The sequence below is a fragment of the Gymnoscopelus microlampas genome (genome assembly GCF_963454915.1).
Source record: "Gymnoscopelus microlampas genome assembly, chromosome: 20".
Taxonomy (NCBI): Eukaryota; Metazoa; Chordata; class Actinopteri; order Myctophiformes; family Myctophidae; genus Gymnoscopelus; species Gymnoscopelus microlampas.
In genome coordinates, this window is record NC_139957.1 from 10,598,217 (window position 1) to 10,620,087 (window position 21,871).

The following is a 21,871-nucleotide window of genomic DNA, read 5'->3' on the forward strand; positions in this document are numbered from 1 at the left end:
ATTTTATGTATTAGTTATGCTTTTATTGTTTATGGATGCCAGTGTGCCAAAGGCAAATTTCCATTTTATGTAAAAATGTATGGACAATAAAGTTTTCTTTATCTTTATCTTATGAGAGGGTCTTGTCTCTGTGTCGTGTTGTGTTATGCACCACATCTGTATCATACAGACATGCCCACGTAAATCTACAAGCCGATGTATAATGACTTATAATGACGCATGCACACAGCCACGGACACAAACATGTGCACACACATTCTTAGACTTCATGTTAGGACTTTGGTGAGGGTAGTTGTAAGTGAGGTCGTGTAGAATGCATTAGATTCTCTGTTGGCTGTTGCAGAGACACGTACAAGACACATGTAAAAGCACCCACTTGTTCTTCAACAGGTATCCGCTAACAGCTCAATGCTAATGGTAGTGCTCCCCCTGCTTGGTGTCCAATCAGAGCATGAGGTCGGTGACCGAGGGCAGCAGCTCAGCGAGATCTGATTGGATGTTGGCAGTCTGAGCGATGGGGTTGCCACGGAGATCGAGGCGCGTCAGCTTGGGGCAGGAAGCCAGAGGCTGCAGGTCAGCGAGCTTGGATATTTTGTTGTTTTGTAAGAGAACTTCCTCCAGCCTGGGAAGGTGATACAATCCCTCCAACTCCTCTATGGAGTTATTATCTGCCTCCAACACCTCCAGGCACCGTAGCATGGCGAACTTCGGAGGCAGCCCTTGGAGCTGATTGGACGACAGATTGATATGGGTAACCAATAGCAGCTGCTCTAGGTGGCACAAGGTAGTCAAGTTCTTGTCAGGGATGCTGAAGATGCGTACTTCGGCGTACTCCATTTTGAGAATGGTGTTTTCGATCATGAACTTACTGCACAGGTCACTGTAGTAGGCCAAGCGCATGGAATCCACTTCTTTGAGCGTTTGAAAATGAGCCAGAGTCTCCTTCTCATATCCCAGCGGGTCCAGCGCCCTCATCAGGAGGATGATTGTCAGCAAGCACCATTTATTCAGAGGTTCCAACTCCTGGAGTTGCTTACAAGACTGCAACTCAGTCTGTAAGACAGAGGTCTTTTCTACTGACAGTTCACTCCTGAAAAGTTCCCGGTCAGTCGCGGAATCCCGACACCAGCTCTCAGTTCGACCTGTGTAGAGAGCGCAGTCTCGATGTGTATGTTCCTCAGTCCAGTGTACAGTTAGGTTATGTTCATTACTGATGTCGCTGATGGTCCCAGGGGGCAGATCACAAATCCAGACGGGGCTGTGCTTGAAGCGAGGATGGACACTCCTCCACTCCACTCTCTGGGGCTGGCCGTCAAGCACCAGCATCAGACCCACCGACTGCGGATTGACGGGCCTGGAGAAGGCCGCCGCCACGCTCTCCTCCTTGCGGCTGACGTACACGCAGCTTATCGTCTCGCCGCGCTCCGCTCTGCCCAGCAGCCACCGATAGTAGAACCAGGCGCTCTGGTCATCGGGGTCGGTGAAGCATGCATTGCGTACAAGCTCGTATTCTTTGAGCAGCTGCTCCTCGCAGACGTGGTGGGAGTGGGCTTCCGGGGAGGGTGGCGGTGAGGCATCGGGTGGCTGGAGGCAGGGCGAGGGGGGCTCCAGGTGGAGCATGGGCAGCAGGGTGCTGCGGTAATGCCAGCTGGAGTAGTTGGAGATGTTGGAGTGTATGAGGCGATCGGTGAACTGCAGCTCCTGTTCCACGGGCACGCCGGACATCTTGACCGCCATCCGCCGATAGTCCCAGCAGTGAAAGTTGCGGTCGTCCAGTTTGAGGCAGTCGTCGCACAGGCTCAGCTCCCTGGCCCAGTTGGGCTGAGGCAGGCGGGCTGACACCCAGCCCCGGTGGTGCCAGCTGCCATACGACTTGGGGTTCACCTTCAGACAGGATTCCAGAAAGGACAGCTCGGCCTCATATATCTTCTGCACATGGTCCTCCTCCCTGACAGTCTCCAGGTGCATTAAGATCTCTCTCCTGTAGTTCCAGAGGGTGGTGAAGTCGGGATTGGACAACAGCAGCTGTTCCGACAGCTGAAGAGCCTCATCATCGAGCATGCCGTCCTTCCTCTTAGAAAAACAGGCATCTCTCGCAGCTACATAGATCTTTAATTTTTTCTCCTGTTCATGCTTCTCCTCCTCCTCTTTCTGAGCCGTAGATTTGATTTTCACTCGACCGTGCATCTTTTGGTGTGGAACCCAGACACCTAACAGACACCGTGAAATTCAAATCCACAGCGGATGTGGGCTGCAGCCTTAACAAAATATTGAGTCATACATCATAGATATGTCATAGACGACTGTCGTCACAGACAATTGATGTCACAGGCTGGCCACACGAAGTCCGAGATCCACAATGGAGCCACGCCGTTCCCATGTGGACCCCGACATCCAGTGTTGCCAGATTATGTGAGAGAAACAAGCAACCAGGTCTAGGAAAACAACAAGCTCACAAAGCGTCTCATCGTGAGCTTGCAGATCGGCTATTTTCATAGTTGGACACACTGCAGCACACAGTAGCAACAGAGTGCAGCAACATACAGAATGTGATTGGGGTTTTGCTAAACCTGCAAAATAAAGTGCTGACTTATCCAGGGTAGAGCTGCCGAATAGGAACATTGAAAATTTAAGGAGGGCCAAAGCAGACAGGCTCTCAACCATATTCAGTCTCTTACTGTTGATCACTATGGTAAAAAATACCTTATGCTTATCATACTCTGCATCTGTAGGCTATAACAACAGATCTGTACCCTGCCAAATGCACATTTTTCATCATATTTATTAACCATTATAATCCTGACGTCCCTATTTTGGGGCGTGTCACAGCACGTGTTGTTTTCTTTATTCTGAAAGTAGACCTTAAGTGGTCAAACAAACAAAAATCATCATTACCTTAAAAGTATTGCTAATGGCCGGTCATAAACGTGCTCATATTCCTGTGTAGCCTCACGCGAACCAAAGCAGCTGTTATTTATAAAGGCCACCGGGCATTCTGGGAGCGCCCCTGGAAAAATGACTGGGAGACCCGGGTGCTTGCCAGATGTGGGGTGGGTCTGTATCGACCAGTAGGCTGCGACTCCTCCAACCCCACTTGGACTCAGACGTGTGTGGAAATGCAGCTTTTGGCCTGCAACTAATGTCTATAGGGTTGCCAACCGTCTCTTGAAATAAATAATTGTCCCTTACTTGGAAACTAAATAGACGAGGTCTCTTATTGCATTGGTTCTCAAAGTGGGGTCCGGGGACCCCCAGGGGTCCTTGAGGAGGTCCCCAGATAAATGATGGATAGCTAGGAACCAAATGGACCCTTATGTGGTTGTAACTCTGAGAGTGTACAAATGGGACCAAATGGACCCTTACGGGTCCATTTGGTCCCATTTGTACACTCTCAGAGTTATGGTGGTCCGTGGTCTAATGCAGGGGTTCTCAAAGTGGGGTCCAGGGACCCCCATGGCCCTATATATAAATGTATCAGCTATTTTCAAAACATCTTGACATTCTTTGAAAATGTATTTTTGAAAATGTTCACACTGCAAATCTTGTATGGGGGTCCTTGGCACAACATCTTATCAGATGGGGGTCCGCGGCCAAATTCACATTAATTTAGGGGTCCTTGACATGAAAAGGTTTGAGAACCACTGCTTTATTGAACTGATAAGGGACATGCTTTGTTCCTTATTTTTAGGGGAATCACTCAATGACACACATCTTAAGTTCAAACAGCTCGTACAATATACTATAATACGGGTTGTTAACCACTTAAACCCTGTAGACTTAGTAATCTGCACCCGAGTTGTCGCTTTTTTCTCTGTCTACACCAGATCGCTATGCCAAAAATAGCCAATCGACAAGCTCACAGCGTGCCGCAATGAACGACGCGTTGTGAGCTTTTAGATCGGCTATTTTTGGCTTTTTAATGACCCCCCCACACAATATGGATGCAGGGGTTCAAGTGGTTACTAGAATATACAAAAACTTTACATAATTATATACAGTACAGTGAGGTTTTATCTTTTTCTGAGCGTCCCTTAATGTCCAAGAAAAATACCCGGCCAGGTGTCCCTTATTTGAATTTCAGGTAGTTTGCAACCCTATAATGACTGAATATGATGGGGAAAATGGATGCCTTTACTCACTATGTATTTCCCTGCAGGGATTTTAACAGCATTCTCATTTCAGTGTTGCAACGAAGAGTGGCAATTTAACTCTGAGAGTGCAAAAATATCATGTTACATTTGTACAGCACACTCTCAGAGTTCAATTATATTTAGTAACTAAATGGATAAATTGGGTCATGGTGAGACAAAGTCACACTTGTAAAACCAGTTCCAACCTGACAAAAATAATAATAATGCAAGGTGGAAATAACTGAACGCAACAATAAATCACCCTGGAACAACAGAGACAGTTTTGAAGTTGCTACCACATGTACAGTACATGGTTACACAATGGCAGGGAATAAACCTGACATGTTGACTTTGGAAGGAGAGGAAAAGAAATGTTTGGCTGTTGAGCAGCTCTTTCTCCTTCTTTTTTCACGTTCACGGAACAAGGAATACGATTTCCCCGTTTTTTTAGAGAACAAAAACAAGACTGGGTCAATAATGGTGTCACTTCATGTGGCCAGTCTCTTCTGACATATCTATCTATGAGATGACTGCATATATCGTTGCTGTCGGGCAGAAACCTCCTTTCACCATGTTCTAACTTTTGTTTCGTAATTGAATGCCTTACTTGATCATACTACAGCGTCACACAAAAGCATCAAAAGTAGCAGATCCGTTTTGAGTTTGTAGATATGCTACTTTTAAATTTGAATCCTGAAAAGTTCAGTTTTGGACATGTGAATTTTCCACCCGACAGAGACGATATGGTCAAGGTTTCAGCCGATTCGACCGCCATTCACTTCCTTAGAGGCCCATTGACTTCCATATAGACCGCTATAGTTTACTATGCATTAGGCCACGGACCCCCTTAACTCTGAGAGTGTACAAATGTAACCAAATGGACACTCTCAGATTTACTGATCATTCAGCTGGGGAACCCTCAAGGACCCCTGGGGGTCCCCGGACGCCACTTTGAGAACCACTGGTATAGAACATAATGTTCACAAACATTTGTGGGATTCTACATTATAGCCTAGTGACAGCTCCGGACAGTCACACAGAACCTCTTATAGACGGCTAACTCTTTCAGAGTCACACCATAAAAAGACTGTTGTTCACACTTTATATGAAACTATATGTTTATAATGCACTATAACACTGTATGATTATAGTTATAAGCACTCATAAATATTCATAAATGCTTTGTAACTAATTAAATAATCATAATACATTATAAAGTCATTTATAATTACTCATAAGGTAAAGCATCATAATACTTCATAATTGCTACTTAGATTTGTTTTTATTTTGTCTAGTATCATAGTGTATAAAGCATTATGAATATTTACCAGTGCTTATTATATAACTATAATTATGCAGTGTACATAAGCATATTAGTATGCATTATAACTACATTTACAATACATTATAGATATGGGCTTCAAACAAAGTGTTACCAAACACTTTTGAGTGGAATGGAATGAGGCAATAATGATGAGTCACTGTGGCAGCTTTCTTCACCAGGGAAAACGATTAATCAGTTCCATAGAGTTTACATAATGCCAATTACTGTATAATAGAACCACTCCTTGCCAAAGAAGGTGGCTTTTCTAAATAGACTATATAGTCTATCTATAGTCTCTTGCAGATGCAATTAGGCTATGTGTTGGTGTCATGACCACGGCCTCTGTCTGTGTACAGTGTGCCCATGTGACTGTTTTCCTCTGAGTGTGCCTCTGCCCCACCCTCCAAGAGTCTGATTGTCCTGTATGCCGTCACCTGTGAGGACCAGCTGAGCCTCATTTGGTGACAAGCTGTTGAGACTACAAAGACAGTGTTCAGTGCTGGGTCATAAGTTATGTGTCATGTTCCTTGTTGTCAGTGTTAAGTGTAATGTTTTGAGTTCAGTTATTGTTGTTAATCTGCATTGTTTGCGAACACGGAAGGAGGCGCGGAAGGAGGCGCGCAAGTGGAGCTTACTATGAAAGTCTGCTCGGCTTGTGTGTCTGTCTGTGTGCAGTGCACTGCCTGGGTGCGGCCGACAGAGTGTGCCAGAGTGCAGCTACAGTCAAAACACAAACACACACACACACACACAAAGTCCGTAAATACATAATATTTTGGAGCTGCGTTCGCTTCCAGCGTTCGCGCGTCTTACTTGTCCTAGTAAAGTGAAGTTAATGTTATCCTCATTCTTCTGCATCTGTTTTGAGTTCCTGCACTTGGGTCCTAACACCCTGATCCTGACAGTTGGCACCACCAATCATGTGTGTATGTGCATAATACAGTCTGTATGGGTCTTTGTTTGCATACTTATATGTGTGAGTGCCAGGTCATGTTTACATTAGTCCCCTGCCAATGTTTGCTGCTTTCTCACATTGGCTTCCATGGCTGTGCTGGAGAGCCTACTATAGCACAAAGGAGTAAACAACATAAGTTAACCCTTGTGTCCCTGTTTTGGGCATGTGGTGAAAACATTCAAACATTGGCAAACATTTTCCAAAACTTTTACGAATGTCAATATTAGCAAAAACTAGATTGGCTATTTTCCATATTTGTCACACAACAAAGTTATATTATAGTGGTTAAGATTAAGAATTGACACCCTAAAATCCTGGCTCTTATTCATTCTGCAGCAGTAAAGACCACGCCAATGTATCTTATGAATGGAGGTATTGTGGGGATGAATATGTCTCTGTCGTGGAAACCTCAGAAGACAATGTTTTCCGATGTTTTCTGCAGGACAATAACTGAGGATGACAGTTTGAGGAACTACGGTGTTACCTTTTGTGCACAATAGGCATACAGTTACAGTTAGTCAAACAATGAGTCAAACAAACTCTGCAGGCTACACAGCAGGCAGGTTACAGCTCATGCCATAAGTAAATGAACGAATGACAAAACCAAACATTGTGGATTCTCAATGAAGAGCAGGAGCACACGCCAGCATGCCTGCGTGTGCACACACCCCCGCATACGCACACACACAAACAGAGGAGGGCAGACACACATGGGCATATTTTTGTTTGTTTTAATTGGAACCCAATCGTATCGAGATCAAGAGGGTTCATTGTCACTCACATACTGGTACCAGCAGCCACAGGTTATAGCACAGTCTTGTGGAACATGCCACACTAACATTTCACTGCTTGTACATGTAATAGAATGAGTGACAAATAAACCATCTTGATCTTGATATGATCCAATTAAAACTAACAAACACAACTAAAAAGACACACCGTCCCTAATTGTCGAGTCAGAACTCCAGTGGTGTGTTGTTTATCGTGGTTTGTTTATTAGCCAAAAACATACAATGAATATGATATCACTAAACCAACCAACCACACTGGAATGGGAGCTATTTAGACCTGTTTGTAAGAATCTATTGCACTTGATTCCAAATCACCACATCATTACTATTACAATACAGCTGTCACAGTGGTTGGATTAACAGCAACTTGTAAAGGACCTTTAAGAGGCACAATCAGACTGCATTGTAAACAGTACGGCACCAACGAGCTGAAACTGTGACGTATTCTGTGTGGACAGCCTGAGGCGAAAATACGAAAAGACATGTTCGTGAAAAAGAGTCTGCTGTTTTAGCTCGGCTGATATATTGAATGTCTTTGCGGTGTGTTTATTGTGTAAATTCCTATCACAAAGATGTTCAAATCAGTCATATTTGTATTCTTTAGTCCCAGTCGGGAGAGGGCAGTGTGGAGGGGGAGAGTGATGGCATAGTCGGTTGACATGTTGTGCCTGTAGGCAAACTGTAGTGGGTCTAGTGTGCTGAGCAGCTAGGAGGTGATCTATGCTTTGACAACCACTCAAAGCACTTAATAGTGACTGATGTAAGGTTTACTGGGTGGTGCAGTGGTAGTAGTTCAGGCTACGGATGGGCGACATGACTTCATATCAATATCACTATTATTTTGTTGCTGTCGGGCAGAAACCTCTTATCTCCAGATATATTTTTTTGTGTGTTTTCTCGTAAATGAACGCCCCTACTTGATCATACTACAGCGTCACACAAAAGTATCAAAAGTAGCAGATCTGCAAGCTCTGGTTGGTTTTGAGCTTGTAGATCTGCTACTTTTGCTATTTTTGAATTTGAATCCTGAAAAGTAACAGTTTTGGACATATGATAGCCTGGTTCCAGACGAATCTGCCTTTGCAAAATTGCTTGCACTTTAGCTCTCGGCAGATAAGGTCTGGCCCCCCTCCATAGAGAATTTATTTCTCTCCCGCAGAGGTTGTGCCGGACCAATCAGGGCCCAGTATCCAAATGTGGGCGGGCTTATCACCTTATTTGGAACAATGACGAACAAGGAAGCACTGCTCTGATTTGTTTGTACAAGGAAGCACTGCTCTGATTGGTTTAGGTCTAACCAATAGAGTCCGTTTGGATCTTTTTGTAACCGCCCCTTGAAAAAAAATCTATCGTTGATAGGGACCAGACTAATATCCACGCAGTGTGTCGTGTGATATTGTCTGGCTACGCAAAGCTAGACATATGAGGTTTCCACCCAACAGAGACAAACTTTTGCCTCTATCATGATTAAAGAACAATATATAGTTTTATAGTGAATAGCTGATCTACAAGCTCAAAACTCGTCGCGTTGAGATGTGTGTGTGAGCTTGCTAGTTTCACAATTTCTGTACGCCACCAGTATACAAAAAGAACGTTTTGAATGCTGAAAATTAACAGTTTTGGACATATGAGATTTCCACCCGACAGCGACGATATGTAGGTTACATGTAGCTACTCGACCATGGCAAGTAACACCGGCCCCAGTGTCTGGATAGAGTACACCCCATAGCCTGGAGGGATGGTTGCTCTGCGATTGGCCAATTTGTTGTTGGGCTAGCCGGCATCCCACCCCTGGGGCGATTGCACTGTGACTGACTAGTTCTTTGTTAGGCCAATGGTGTAACTTGACTGTAACGTGACTCAGAGACATTTGCATATAAACACACAATCTAATGCGAACGTGCGTGGATCCCATGTGGATCTTCATGTGTCCAGCCTGTGCCGTCAGTCATCTGTGAACGCAGTCTATGACATCTCTATGACGTATGACTCCATATTTGGTCACGGGTATAGCCTGATCAGAACCGAGTCAGTCGGCTGACTTCCATTTTAAGATATTTCAAGTAGTATACAACTTATAATAGTGGAGGTACTTTGGCCTACCAGCATCTTCAAGAAAATGATCGACAGTCGCAGCTTTACCTCAGATAAACCCTATAATTAAAGCTAAGTCTGAGAGAATCAACCTTTTGATGGGCTGAAAAGCCTAAAGCCTTTTTTCCCTCACGAAGCTGTAGACAGATCTGTCTACTTAACCAAGAGGAAAGCAGAGAGCCATTGATTATTAGCACTGCTGTTTGCGTCGTTCAGCCTTACAGCGGTAGAGTAGAATGGCCGATGACGGTTACAGTGCAACAAATTCCCTACTTTAGTAGTTTTTAAGTAGTTGGATCATACAATTTTCTTCAGACTTCAAGAACAGGTCTGCCTGGGCGGTTGCAAACGTCTCGTTTCACAACCCAGGCCCTGGAGGGAAGCACATGAAAGCTAGTTCATTCTACAGAAACAGGTTGCACGCTATTCCTCCCTGTGCCTGAAACCTCATTTTCTCACCCAACCTGAGTTGGGTTTCTCAACCCAGCCTGATCTAATCTGTTGTTTTACTCACAGGTCAAACCTTTTCATGTCAAGGACCCCCAAAATGATATGTATTTGGCTGTGGACCCCCATCTCAAAAATATTGTGTGCCAGGGATCTCCAGAAGCAAAGATTTGAGTCACAAATGTTCGCTTTTAAAAAAAAGTATATTCAAAGATTTGTACACATTTTCCCGATTTTTCAAAAATAGCAGATCTACAAGCTCATAGGTATGAGCTCGTATATCTACTATTTTTAAATAGCAAAGTATAAAATATGGTTAAAGTGGTTAAAATGATTGTGACGCTACAGTATATTAACACATTTTTCTGGGGACCCCCTGGCACCCCCCCAGGGACCCCTGGGGGTCCCTGGACCCCACTTTGAGAACCAATGCAGTAGATACTACACAAACTACAGTATATGAGTTCCCCATCTGAAGGCTGTAATACTTACGTATGTAAAGCTTGACAGACGTACGTGTAAAGTATTACATGTACGTCTGTCACCACATTCGCATGTCAAAGTATACATTAGGCTTAAGTGTTTTGTCTGTGAAGGTGTTTGGTCGAGCTTTGCGTGTTTGCGGAGTGGTCACAACTTCAGCAGCTAGCCATTGTTCTCGGCCGGAAACCTTCAGCGTGGGACTAGATTTGTGAATTTTCTGTGGCTAAAAAGAATCTAGGACTATAAAATGTCCTCCTTTGATCATTACTTAAAAAGGTTCACAACATGGAAAAACATTCCTTCAGGAAAGAGAGACGATGCTTGACTGAGCATCTGAAAAGGTAAAAGGATTTGTGTCAATATTGCTTTCTTGGTTGCTATGGACTGAGCTGGGGAATCAGTGCATTATCTCCAGAGGAGAACTCAATTGTCAGTGCTCTGCTTGCTGAGTGCATTCCTTCAGAATGAGCCTAGATCAGTAGTTTTCAACCCTTTCCATATCAAGGTCCATTATTTATTTGGCATTTGAGCCACGGACCACCATTTGATGAGATTTAAGCTCTCAGACCCAAAAACTTTATTGATGTTGGTACCATTAGGAGAGATAACGTTGATCAAAATAACAATTATTGAATTAAGTAATGCAGAATCAACAATCATTTTACTCTTGAGAGGTCCATTTGGTTTAATTTTACACTCAAGAGTTAAAGATCTATAAGGGTCCATTTGGTTATCAACTCTCCATCATTTAGCTGAGGACCACCTGGTACAGCCTCAAGGACCACTGGTGGTCCCCGGACCACTAGTTGAGAACCACTGGTCTAGATCAGTGGGAGCAAGGAGCAGGTAGTGGAATGAGCTGGAGGACAGCTGAAGAGCTGCAGATCGCTCTGGGGGAGGAGATGTGTTGAAACACGAAGAGGCGGTTACTATTTGAATATATTTAATTCAAGTAAGATTTGTGTCGTTTTCTTGTTGCTCACACCTTCCTTAGGGTTTCAAAGGTTTAGAGTATAATTATATTACTATCACTCTTTTTTTTGTTACAAGTTTTATAGTTAAATTACATTCATGGATGCAATGTAATACATTCATGGTTGGATCATAATTTATTTTTGCTGTGCACTTATTATTAAACGTATAGTTTGAATGACAACAAATGTAACCTTGAACATACCGCGTGTGTGTGTGTGTGTGTGTGTGTGTGTGTGTGTGTGTGTGTGTGTGTGTGTGTGTGTGTGTGTGTGTGTGTGTGTGTGTGTGTGTGTGTGTGTGTGTGTGTGTCTGGTGACTGTGTCTAACCGTGTATAAACGTAGACCACAGCCCCTCTACTTTCACTCTGTAATAATGGTACACAAACACTTTCACTGGAGGAAGCTGTGATCTCAAGAGGTCCGCATTCCAGACCGTATCTGCCTTCCCTTCAAATCCTAAGCGTTAAATTGAACTCTCAGAGTTCGATTTACACCTGGGATTTTACAGTCGAGGGGATTTGGCTGACACACTGTAGCTGTGTTGTTTATAGTTGGCGCTTCCCTGGGGCAAACTCTCTCAACAGCAGTCAGCGATGATTCATTTTTCACTCCTGTGTGGAAGCCTTAGTGATAAGAAACTGAGATATACACATAATACTGTACATGTGTACAGTATGCAAGGGTGAATAACACTGGCTAGGGTTTAGGCCCTCACGCTAGCAATTTAAAATAAAGACTGCAGCTTATATACTGTACATGTAAGATGAACTCAAATTCAGATACAGCTGATATAGCTTTTGATTGATCACAGACTCAGTTATTGAGCTAGAAGAACATTTTTTAATGAAGTCCTTCTGAATGCCAGGGGTGGATAACTACCCTTGTACAGTACTCTTACTTTTTCCATGTACATGTACTTTTTTTGAGTACACTCTAAATCTGTAATTCTACTTTAAATTTAGATATGTAAATGTTTTAATATGTGGATTTTCTTTTATGAAGTAGTGCACTCATGCAGCTACTGTTGGAAAGTCAAGAATGACAGGGGTTCCAGTTATCATTTGAGGACACAGTCAGGAGGAGATACCATTTAAGTATGAACATTTCTTCCCTTTGAGAAAGCTTTCTCATAAAGAAAAGATGGCCGTTCACCACTTTCCAGAGCATCAGTGAAATGGAGAGGGATTGGCGGGTAGGGTGTACACAGAAATAGTTACGGTCAGGAAGCCACATTGGCCCTTCCACTGTGACCATAACTACTGGTTACTCAGAGTAACAACTGTTACTCAGAGCTGTCCTCATAAGAAGTACGTTTGTACTTGTCCTTGAGCCGTTTTCAACACAATAATATGACCTGAGCAATAAGTTAAGCAACGTCAGCTTGAGTACTCAAGTAGTTCTTCTTAAGGCTATTCTAATACTCTGTCCATCCCTAGTGAATTACGTACACGCCGGACAAGGAATCTTGTTACATTCTTCAGACAAACTATGATATCGTCTCTGTCGGGTGGACATCTCATATGTCCAAAACTGTTAACTTTTCAGGATTCAAATTCGAAAGTATCAAAAGTAGCAGATCCACAAGCTCGAAACGTGTGGCTTCGCACCACGTTTTGAGTTTGTGGATCTGCTACTTTTGAGTGACGCTGTAGTATGATCAAGTAGGGCACTAATTACAAAAAAACACAAAAAGTTAAAATATAGAGATATAAGAGGTTTCTGCCCAACAGCAACGATATGCTACAACAACACTGTGGCTTGCCGTGAAACAAAACCAGCCAAGCATGGACAGGATATGACTTCATGTATGTCTTAACACCTTACAGAAAGTACGGAAAATAAACCATGTATCTGGAGCCCTATTGTTTGTTAAAACATGACAGTCAAAGGTGACTCAAACATCTGGGATGAAACACGCTTGTGAAAGAGCACATTATGTGCACACCTATTCTACTGTACCATTCGGAAATGAGTCAGCATAAGCATCATATTCATAAACGAGTGCAAATTAATCAGAAACCACAGATGAGGATGGGTCTTGCCTGCAGCAAAAAGTGAAACCACACCGGTTACATTGAAAACTGTGGCCTGTTCATTCTGGCCTTGATAGTCTGGATTTTTGAATGGGGAACTATGACATGTCTATTCAGCTGTTATAAAAGCCCAGAAGCATGTCAATTAACAACATATATCATTCTTAATTACTTTTCAAAGAAAGTGCTTCACAGTCTATGCTACTTTTGAACTTCATGGACAATGAAATGTATGTACATGTCATGAACATGTCACTGTAATTGAGTTTTGCAGGGGTGTGTGTGTGTGTGTGTGTGTGTGTGTGTGTGTGTGTGTGTGTGTGTGTGTGTGTGTGTGTGTGTGTGTGTGTGTGTGTGTGTGTGTGTGTGTGTGTGTGTGTGTGTGTGTGTGTGTGTGTGTGTGTGTGTGTACAAATACAGATAAGCATAACGTGAAAACTCCCTCACACGCAGCCTTTGCACAGTCTCACATTGTGCAGACCCACATTGTTGGGTCCTTTTTTCTTGCTATCTGTGAGCTTCCCCAGTTTCCTTTCTCCTACTCAGTCAGTCAGCACACACAGCTTTTCAAGTATCTGGTCAAATTCCAGCAAGTCACTGTCTGGTAAACTCAACCCTTTCATTCGGGAAAAGAAAGAAAGCAAACAAACGTATTTGACAACCCTAAAGTGGTCTATTTCGGTCACTGCTTAATTTCTCTATATACCTATGATGAAATACATTATAGTACTGTAGGTATCTGTGCCATCAGACTGTATGTATGCTGGGAATTCCCCTGAGTGCTCCAGGTGTTCCTGATGGGTTGTTTCTCAACAGGCAATGTACAAACGCAGTGCAATGAAGTTCAATGTATGGCTGGGCTCATATCACAATATTTGAGACCAAATACCTAAATATCAATGTTGTGATAATAATATCGTATTGTGATGATTATTTGATTCCCCCCCCCACCTAACTTTATTAAAAAAATAGCATATCTATAAGCTCACAACACATCACATCATGAGTTAAAAATGGGCACATTTTAAACAATTTAAAAACTATTAAATAGGCTTTAAGTGATTAAAACTAGGGAAAGACAACTCTTATGCCATATCACGATATCCAAATCCCAGTCGACATTTAGTCTCATATCACAATATCTATATAATATTGATATATTGCCCAGCTCTAGTAAATTGACCTTTTGATGCTGTGATAAAGCCGTAATTGATCATTAATAACCATTTATTGAATAGGTTACATTTAAGTATTTCTGTGTGCCAGCATTAATGCAACTGTACATGAGAAATCCACGCTGGTATCCAATGTCATCTAAATCAAATCAATCAAACAGATTTTAGGTTGCGGACTGGATTGATCAAAATGTGACATTAGCGGGTGGGGTAGGGTTACTTTTGGTGCTTGCGTGCGTGCGTTCGAGCGTGCTCCACTGCACCCAACGCTGAAAGGCACAAATGCCGTAATAGTATTTGGTCACAACACAGAAAACATGACGGGTAACATTCTCAGAATACTAATTTCAGGTTTAGCACTAAACAGGAATGTGTAACATTAACCATAAATATATTATTTGACAGAAGACCAGAAAAAACAGAGGAGTTCTGCCTGCAGGGTCCAAACATCCAACATGCCTATGGTGCGCACCATGTTTTCTACTGTATGTATCAAATGTACGCATAGCACTATTATGGTCTCTCCCTCACAGTCTTCAATGCAGCGCTACAGCACAGGAGTGAGACTACTTCACGGTAGGTGCTTACAAATAGCGGATGGTTACCTGCTGCCTCCATTGTTTTCGATGTTCACACAACGCCAGCTTTGCCAGCACGACAGCAGCAAGTGGGTTGAGACTGGCTACCACACGCAAAGAGATTGTTTTTGTTCACTGTCTTTTTTCCCAAATGATCCCGCGGGCCAGATTGGACCCCTTTGTTGTCAGTTTGCCTCCCCCCTCCCCCCGAGAACAATGTGTGAATAAGGTCCATTGTTGAGTTTAGTCAGTTTTCTGACAAATAACTTTAAAAGGATCCCTGGCTAATAAGCCAAATATGCCTTAATATATTATAATTGCCCTCTATAACTAAAATATATATTTTAAAACACCTTAAATATTCTATTTATTTTAGAAACAGTTAATCTTTCACTCAATAGGGGCAATGCCCGTCGCAAATTGATGATGTAATTTGCCCATGTGTGTTCTAGCCCTATGGAATTTATGGAATACATGTGACAATAAAAAACGACTTAATACTTCCTACGGTTAATATGAGCATCAAATCAATATTTTAAATAATTTTTTTGCACATGCATTGCATTCCATAAAGTCCATAGGGCTGGACCACACATGGGCAAATTACATCATCAACTTGCGACGGGCATTGCCCCTATTGAGTGAAAATTAACTGTTTCTAAAATAAATAAAATAATCAAGGCGTTATTAATTTTGACATTTTAGTTATAGAATACAATTATAATGTATGAAGGCATATTTGGCTTATAGCCAGGGATCCTTTTAAATCTTTCCCTAATTTGATTTGAGCTAGGAAATAAAATAAGTCTGTAGTGGATAGATGGTGTGCCACACAATTATTGGATTAACCTTTGATCCATAATTTAAGCTATTATAGTAGACTAAAGCTATTAGCCTACTATTATTATTTGCAAACATGCGCCAAACAAATGCCAAGTAGTCATTCAAGGGGGAAAATTAATTTCACTCAATGCCATACAGGTATATTAAATACAGATTGTGTCATGGCATTGCCCAAGTGTTAATTATACAGGAATTTGACTACACTGCCCCTAGTCTCTGCATGAAAGCCTTATGGCTCAGTTTGGATCAGCAATACATCTTTTATTCTTTTCCCATCCCTATCCATACAGCATGCTAAAAACATGAACTAACCGACTTGACACCTTCCTTTTTTGTAGTAGTGGACCCTTATGTGGCCTTAAGTGGTTATGTGAATACTTATAGCTTTAAGCTGGGAGAAGATGCACAGTTGGTACAAATGTTGAAAGCTTCAATAAAGCTTATGAAAGCTAAATCAACATTAAATAACCGATGTAGGAAAGATCCTGCCTCCTCCATGAACATAATTGATGGAATAAAGGTTAAGATTATCATCTATCAGAGAAAGGTATCAGGCCTACTGACCAGCCTATCAAACATAAATCATTGTCTTTATAACATTAGGAGAACGTGGAATTGCTGGGTGACCACCTATTTAGTTTATTCTTTGTAACTTGTGCTGTCTATGGAAAAAAATATGTTTTAGCATATTTCCTTGTCTGTAATTGCATAAAGTGTTGTGGTGTTAGTGTTTGTAGCCATTCAATGGCTGGTCTGTCATATCTTGTCTGCATGTCCGTTGTTTGAAATGTATTGACTGGGAAAAACAAAACACAATTATAAAAATAATAATAAAATCAGAAATCTTGTTTGGGACCAAAGTGGTGGACCGATCAACATCACAATTAGTGAAAATGAAACTAAAAGTGTCTTGGTTGCTGCTTGTGTGCGTGGGAAAAAGAACATGAGAAGGATTGAGTGAGAGACTGGGAGTGAGCTATTGTGTCTTGTACTGTGCCCAGTTATCTGTGTAAGTATCTGACTAACTGCTCTAAACTACTTTATTACTTAATTACTGTGCACCAATATGCCCTTATTGCCCTATTTGCCTAGTCTGGGTCATTAAAGTGAGTAAGCGTGATCTTATTATAGTGGAGGGTGACAGGTGCCATACCTGCATAGCAGGTTTTTGATCCCACTATTCAAATATTATGTAAGGCTGGCCTCCTCATATCAGTAGAGAGCATGTGATGTATGTGATGCAGTAATATTCACAAATACTTATATCTGAGTTAATGTAAACAGATACAAAGTAAAGCTGGGCGATATCACGAATATTTTGCTTCTTCTTATTTTGCTTCTTCACACTTTGTGAGCTTGTAGATTGGCTATTTTCATTATTTTTGTACACCACCATTGTACAACAAAGTATTATACAGGGCTTAAGTGCTTAATCAGACTAATCGATTTAGTCAATTATAAAAAATATATTAGAATATTTTGCATCGATTCGTTGATATAGAAGAAATAAAACAAAAATGTACTTCTCGAAGTACAGTAATTCCTCCCACATAAAATAAAGCATGTCAAAATCAACTCATCAATAGGTGTATTGGGAAAGATGGATTGATTGATGGCATACACAGAAAAATCCTCAGTACTACTTTATCCATTTGTAGGTCAGAGAGTGTACAAATGATACACTCTCTGAGTTAAATTGTCACTCAGGATTTTAACAGTGGAACAGTGGAACTCTGCTAACCAAGCATTGAATACTGTCACTGCCTCCCCATACACTGTCACCCTTTCAACGTAGTCACGTCATATCCTCCGACACTAAACTCATCTAACAAAAGGGCTTATTATTACATTCAGAGCTAACTCGGTACAGCATGGTAAGAATAATAATAACATCACAGTGTGACAGCAAATAGGTTAGGCCAGTTGTGTTGTTTGGCTGCACAACACAATTAATTGTGTTCAGGGGCAATCAAATCTGCATGCATATTAACCCAGAAATAAAACAAAAAGGCCAAATTGACAACCACCACTCTGCTATTCCCAAATCCAGTTATAACACTGCTGTCTGCTCTCACGCTGTCCTCCAAATAAAAACAAGATTTATGTTGTGTTTTATGCATTGTTGCCTCAATTACCTCATTCAAAATATCTCCCTCCACCCTCTCTATCTACCTTTTCTGAACTTGAGTGAACGCATACATCGCATGACTGAACTAGCTGAGCAAGCTCTGTATAGCCTTCTGCTTCAGGGGAAACAGTCACTGCCAGAAATGTATAAATCAGCAAATACACGCATGGGTTTATGTCGAGACTGTCTGTGACGGTAATGAGTTTAGGCATTTTGGCTAATGTAATAAGGCATTATTAACAATGAGCCTACTGTTAGTGTGGTGAACTATGAGCATATCTACTCTTATCATTCTATTTAGGTCTCTACAGCTCTTTAGTAAACAGGAAAATCATTTTCAGGTCAGGATACACATTTTATCAATCAGGAGAGAGAACTCAGGCAGGACCCAGGATAATCAAGTGAAATCGGAAGTTATGACTCAAATAATGAGCAGACAAAATTGAAACTGGAACACTATACATTTGAAGCTGATCAAACGCTCTCTCCTGATTGGCTGAAATTGGCAACCCCCCTGAACATGTATTATGTATCTTTATTAAAGAGCTGCTGAACAAACACTCTATAGCAATGATTGCTATCACAAAATAAAGCTTTAACCTTTTAAAAATGATCAATTGTCCTACCTTTATAAGCACAGAAAACCTCACTAAGCCACATGACATGTGTAATGCCTATGTTGAAAGCAAAACATCAACAGAAGGCAATCAGCTCACTTTAGGATTACAGGCATGATCTATTACTCTAAACTGTGTGAATGCAACTTAATAACCATTGAAAGGTGGACTGTGTGTCCATACAGAACTCCATACAGAACCATCGCCAAAACAAAACAGCATACTCATAGTTTCCAGTGGTGTAAAGTAACTAAGTACTTAAGTACAATTTTGAGGTATTTACTTCACTGGAGTATTTTCAATTCGCAGTACTTTTACTTCTACTCCACTACATCTCAGAGGCAAATATTGTACTTTTTACTCCATGACAATTCTTTGAAAACTTTAGTTACTTGTTACTTTGTAGATTTTGATTATTAATACAAAACATACATTAACCACTTTAGCCCTATATACATTTCAGTCATTTGAAAATAACGGATCTACAAGCTCACAATGCATGAAGCATGATTGTGAGCTTGGATCTGCTATTTCCAAAAGATTGTATAGGCTACATTTGAAAACTTGTGAAATGGCCTTGGGACATTCTGCATAATGAGTAGCCTACTTTCTACTTTTGGTACTTAAAGGACAACTTTGTTTTTTTACAACCAAGGTTTATATTTTAGCTTGTAATTAAAGTAAGTCAAAGATGATATAGTTTTAGCAATTTTTGCGATATTTTTTACAGTGGGCGGGGGCATTCTGTCCGGTGGCTAAATATGCCTTTTACACATTAAAAAAAGGTCCTGTGGTCTTTGATGGCCAGATGTGAGTTATTGGGGGCTAGAAGAGCTACTGTAATTAATAATAAAGAAAACGCTGGGTTATTGTGTAAAAAAATACATATTTAGCCAACGGACAGAATGCCCCCGCCCACTGTAAAAAAGATCGCGAAAATTGTAAAAACTATAGAAAGCAGTAAATGAAAAAAAAATTGTAAAAAAACAAAGTTGTCCTTTAAAGTACATTTTGACACCAATACTTTTGCACTTGTTTTACTCAAGTACATTTTGAATTCCGTACGTTTACTTGTAACAGAGTATCTCTACATCATTGGTTCTCAAAGTGGGGTCCGGGGACCCCCAGGGGTCCTTGAGGGAGTTCCAGGGGGTCCCCAGCTAAATGATAGATTAAGCACCAAATGGACCCTTATGGGTCTGTAACTCTGAGAGTGTACAAATGGAACCAAATGGACCCGTTCCATTTGTACACTCTCAGAGTTAAATTGACATAGATTTTACACTCCAAGTGATAGAAATGCCATTACATGGGGGTCTGTAGCCTAATGCATGTCAAACTGGGGGTCCTTGAAATTAAAATGGTTGAGAATCACTGCTAGAGCCGTAAAAAATCTTCTCTTATGGGGGTCCCTGGCATATCTTTTGAAATGGGGGTCCGCGGGCTAATAAGTGTCAATTTGGGGGTCCTTGACATGAAAAAGTTTGAGAACCACTGCTCTACATGGCAGAATTGATACTTTTACTCAAGTAAAAATGTGTTAGTACACCACTGATTGATCTGCACCTCACCTGTACACGTCGCTGCTGAAGCTGTCCAGCTCGGAGGTCTCATCGCCGGATAACACGTCGCCCCCCGTCGTGCTGCTGGTCTTCTTCTTCTTCTTCCTTCTCATACTAGTCAGCTGAAACAGCCGCGTCCCTTTCTTCTCTTTGGGGGAAACGGGACCGTTATTGCCGGGAGGAGGAGAGGTCGGCTGATCGTCGGTCCTGGAGATCCTGGTCGCTGGCAGAGTGGGGGATCTGTCCTCTGGGGCTCCTCCATCTCTAACCTCTGACCTCAGATGAGGATCGTTCAACTTATGGACCGCATTAAGCTCCTTCTTCTTGTCTTTGTGATCCGCGGTCTTTGATTTAAATAAACCCTTGATCTTCAGCGTGCTGGACTTGCTCATGGTGTCTCTAGATCAGTGGCAAGCACAACCCGCGCTCCCTGTTTGAATAAGAGTGAATACGGTGCATCAATGCATGGAGAAAGAAACTCGTTGCTCTCGTCTTGTCTGCAAGCTGGTAGGAGTGATAGTGTGGGTGTGTGTGATTTGCGAGGTTATAACCTGTGCAGCTGCTACAGTGACATGGTGATAGGGGACTCCCTCTTTCTTTGGTGCTTTGCCCAGGTGGGCGTGGTTATACGCGATTTGAGCCTGCCCTCTGTCAGGAGGGGGACACAAAATCCATCTGTGAGGAAGTGCACAGTATGGTATAATGGTTAACTTGGTAGTGGTACACTATGGAAATAATACCAGCAGATAATTCTTTATACTAGAGAGTTGCATACTAAATGAACCCAATAGAGCATACATAGCCTACAGCTAATGTGGCAATTATATAGTCTAGATGGAAAGTGTGGTCCATGTGCATACTAGGGTGGATTCTTTTTCGCCACCTGTTTTTTCTTAATCATTGAAGTGTGTATTTTAAGATTCTGCCAGGTACCAGGCTGGAATAATGTCCCATGGGGTTCATTTTTAACCCTATCTTATACATATCCTACCCAAACCCCTAAATGGAAAAAAAATGTAAATATCTAATCTTAGGAAGTATAAAACATACAGAGACAAATGAATACATTTGTTCATACAATGTGGACTCAAGGACTTCAATAAAATTGGTATTAGTAATATTAAAGCATATCTTGACTCTATTTCAAAATAGCAAAAAAAACATCTAGATTTGTCTTTTTACTAAATACTTGATTGTTTTCTTACTTCTTCTTACTATTTTCTAATAATCCAAAATTATTGGTGTGCCTAGAGAGAGAGAGAGAGAGTGTGTGTGTGTGTGTGTGTGTGTGTGTGTGTGTGTGTGTGTGTGTGTGTGTGTGTGTGTGTGTGTGTGTGTGCGTGTGCGTGTGCGCGTGCCTATGGAGGCTTACTTTATGGTTCCTATAGAATCTCCAAGAGAGAACTTTCTGTGGAACAATCTTCTAGGTTTGGTCCAAGAGGCAGACAACCTAAGTTTAAGAGCAGGCTTAAAAATTGACTTCCATTTTGGGAACAACAGCACCATCATCATCCATAGTTTCTATATTGTTAAAGCCAGTGCAGTGTCACGTTTGATTACCTCATTAACAAATGACATGACCTGCCTGGTGAAACAGGTTTACAATTTTCAATTTAGCCTTTGTTTGTCAAGGCTCGGTCAAGTGCTACGCTTGTTCAACAACTCTTATGAACCTGTAGTGTGGTGAAGTAAGTATGCACATCTCATTTGTATGGCACTTCTCACAGAGAGAACTC

General features: G+C 41.7%; 2 protein-coding genes across 3 annotated transcripts in view; both read right to left on the bottom strand.

The window, feature by feature from the left end:
* crybg1a (crystallin beta-gamma domain containing 1a) overlaps window positions 1–20,638 on the bottom strand; it is a 64,130-nt gene extending 43,492 nt beyond the window's left edge. For both annotated transcript variants that reach the window (XM_084044229.1, XM_084044227.1), the window contains exon 1: window positions 20,145–20,638. In XM_084044229.1, coding sequence (XP_083900355.1) covers window positions 20,145–20,527 — 383 coding nt within the window. In that variant the 5' untranslated portion in view covers window positions 20,528–20,638. The remainder of the gene's footprint in view (window positions 1–20,144) is intronic.
* Window positions 432–2,187, bottom strand: LOC311035895 (geranylgeranyl transferase type-2 subunit alpha-like; the record flags this gene model as incomplete). Its single annotated transcript, XM_084044375.1, has 1 exon — window positions 432–2,187. One exon carries the CDS (start codon window positions 2,185–2,187, stop codon window positions 445–447), a length of 1,743 nt encoding a protein of 580 aa, XP_083900501.1. The 3' UTR covers window positions 432–444.
* Window positions 20,639–21,871: the final 1,233 nt, after the last annotated feature.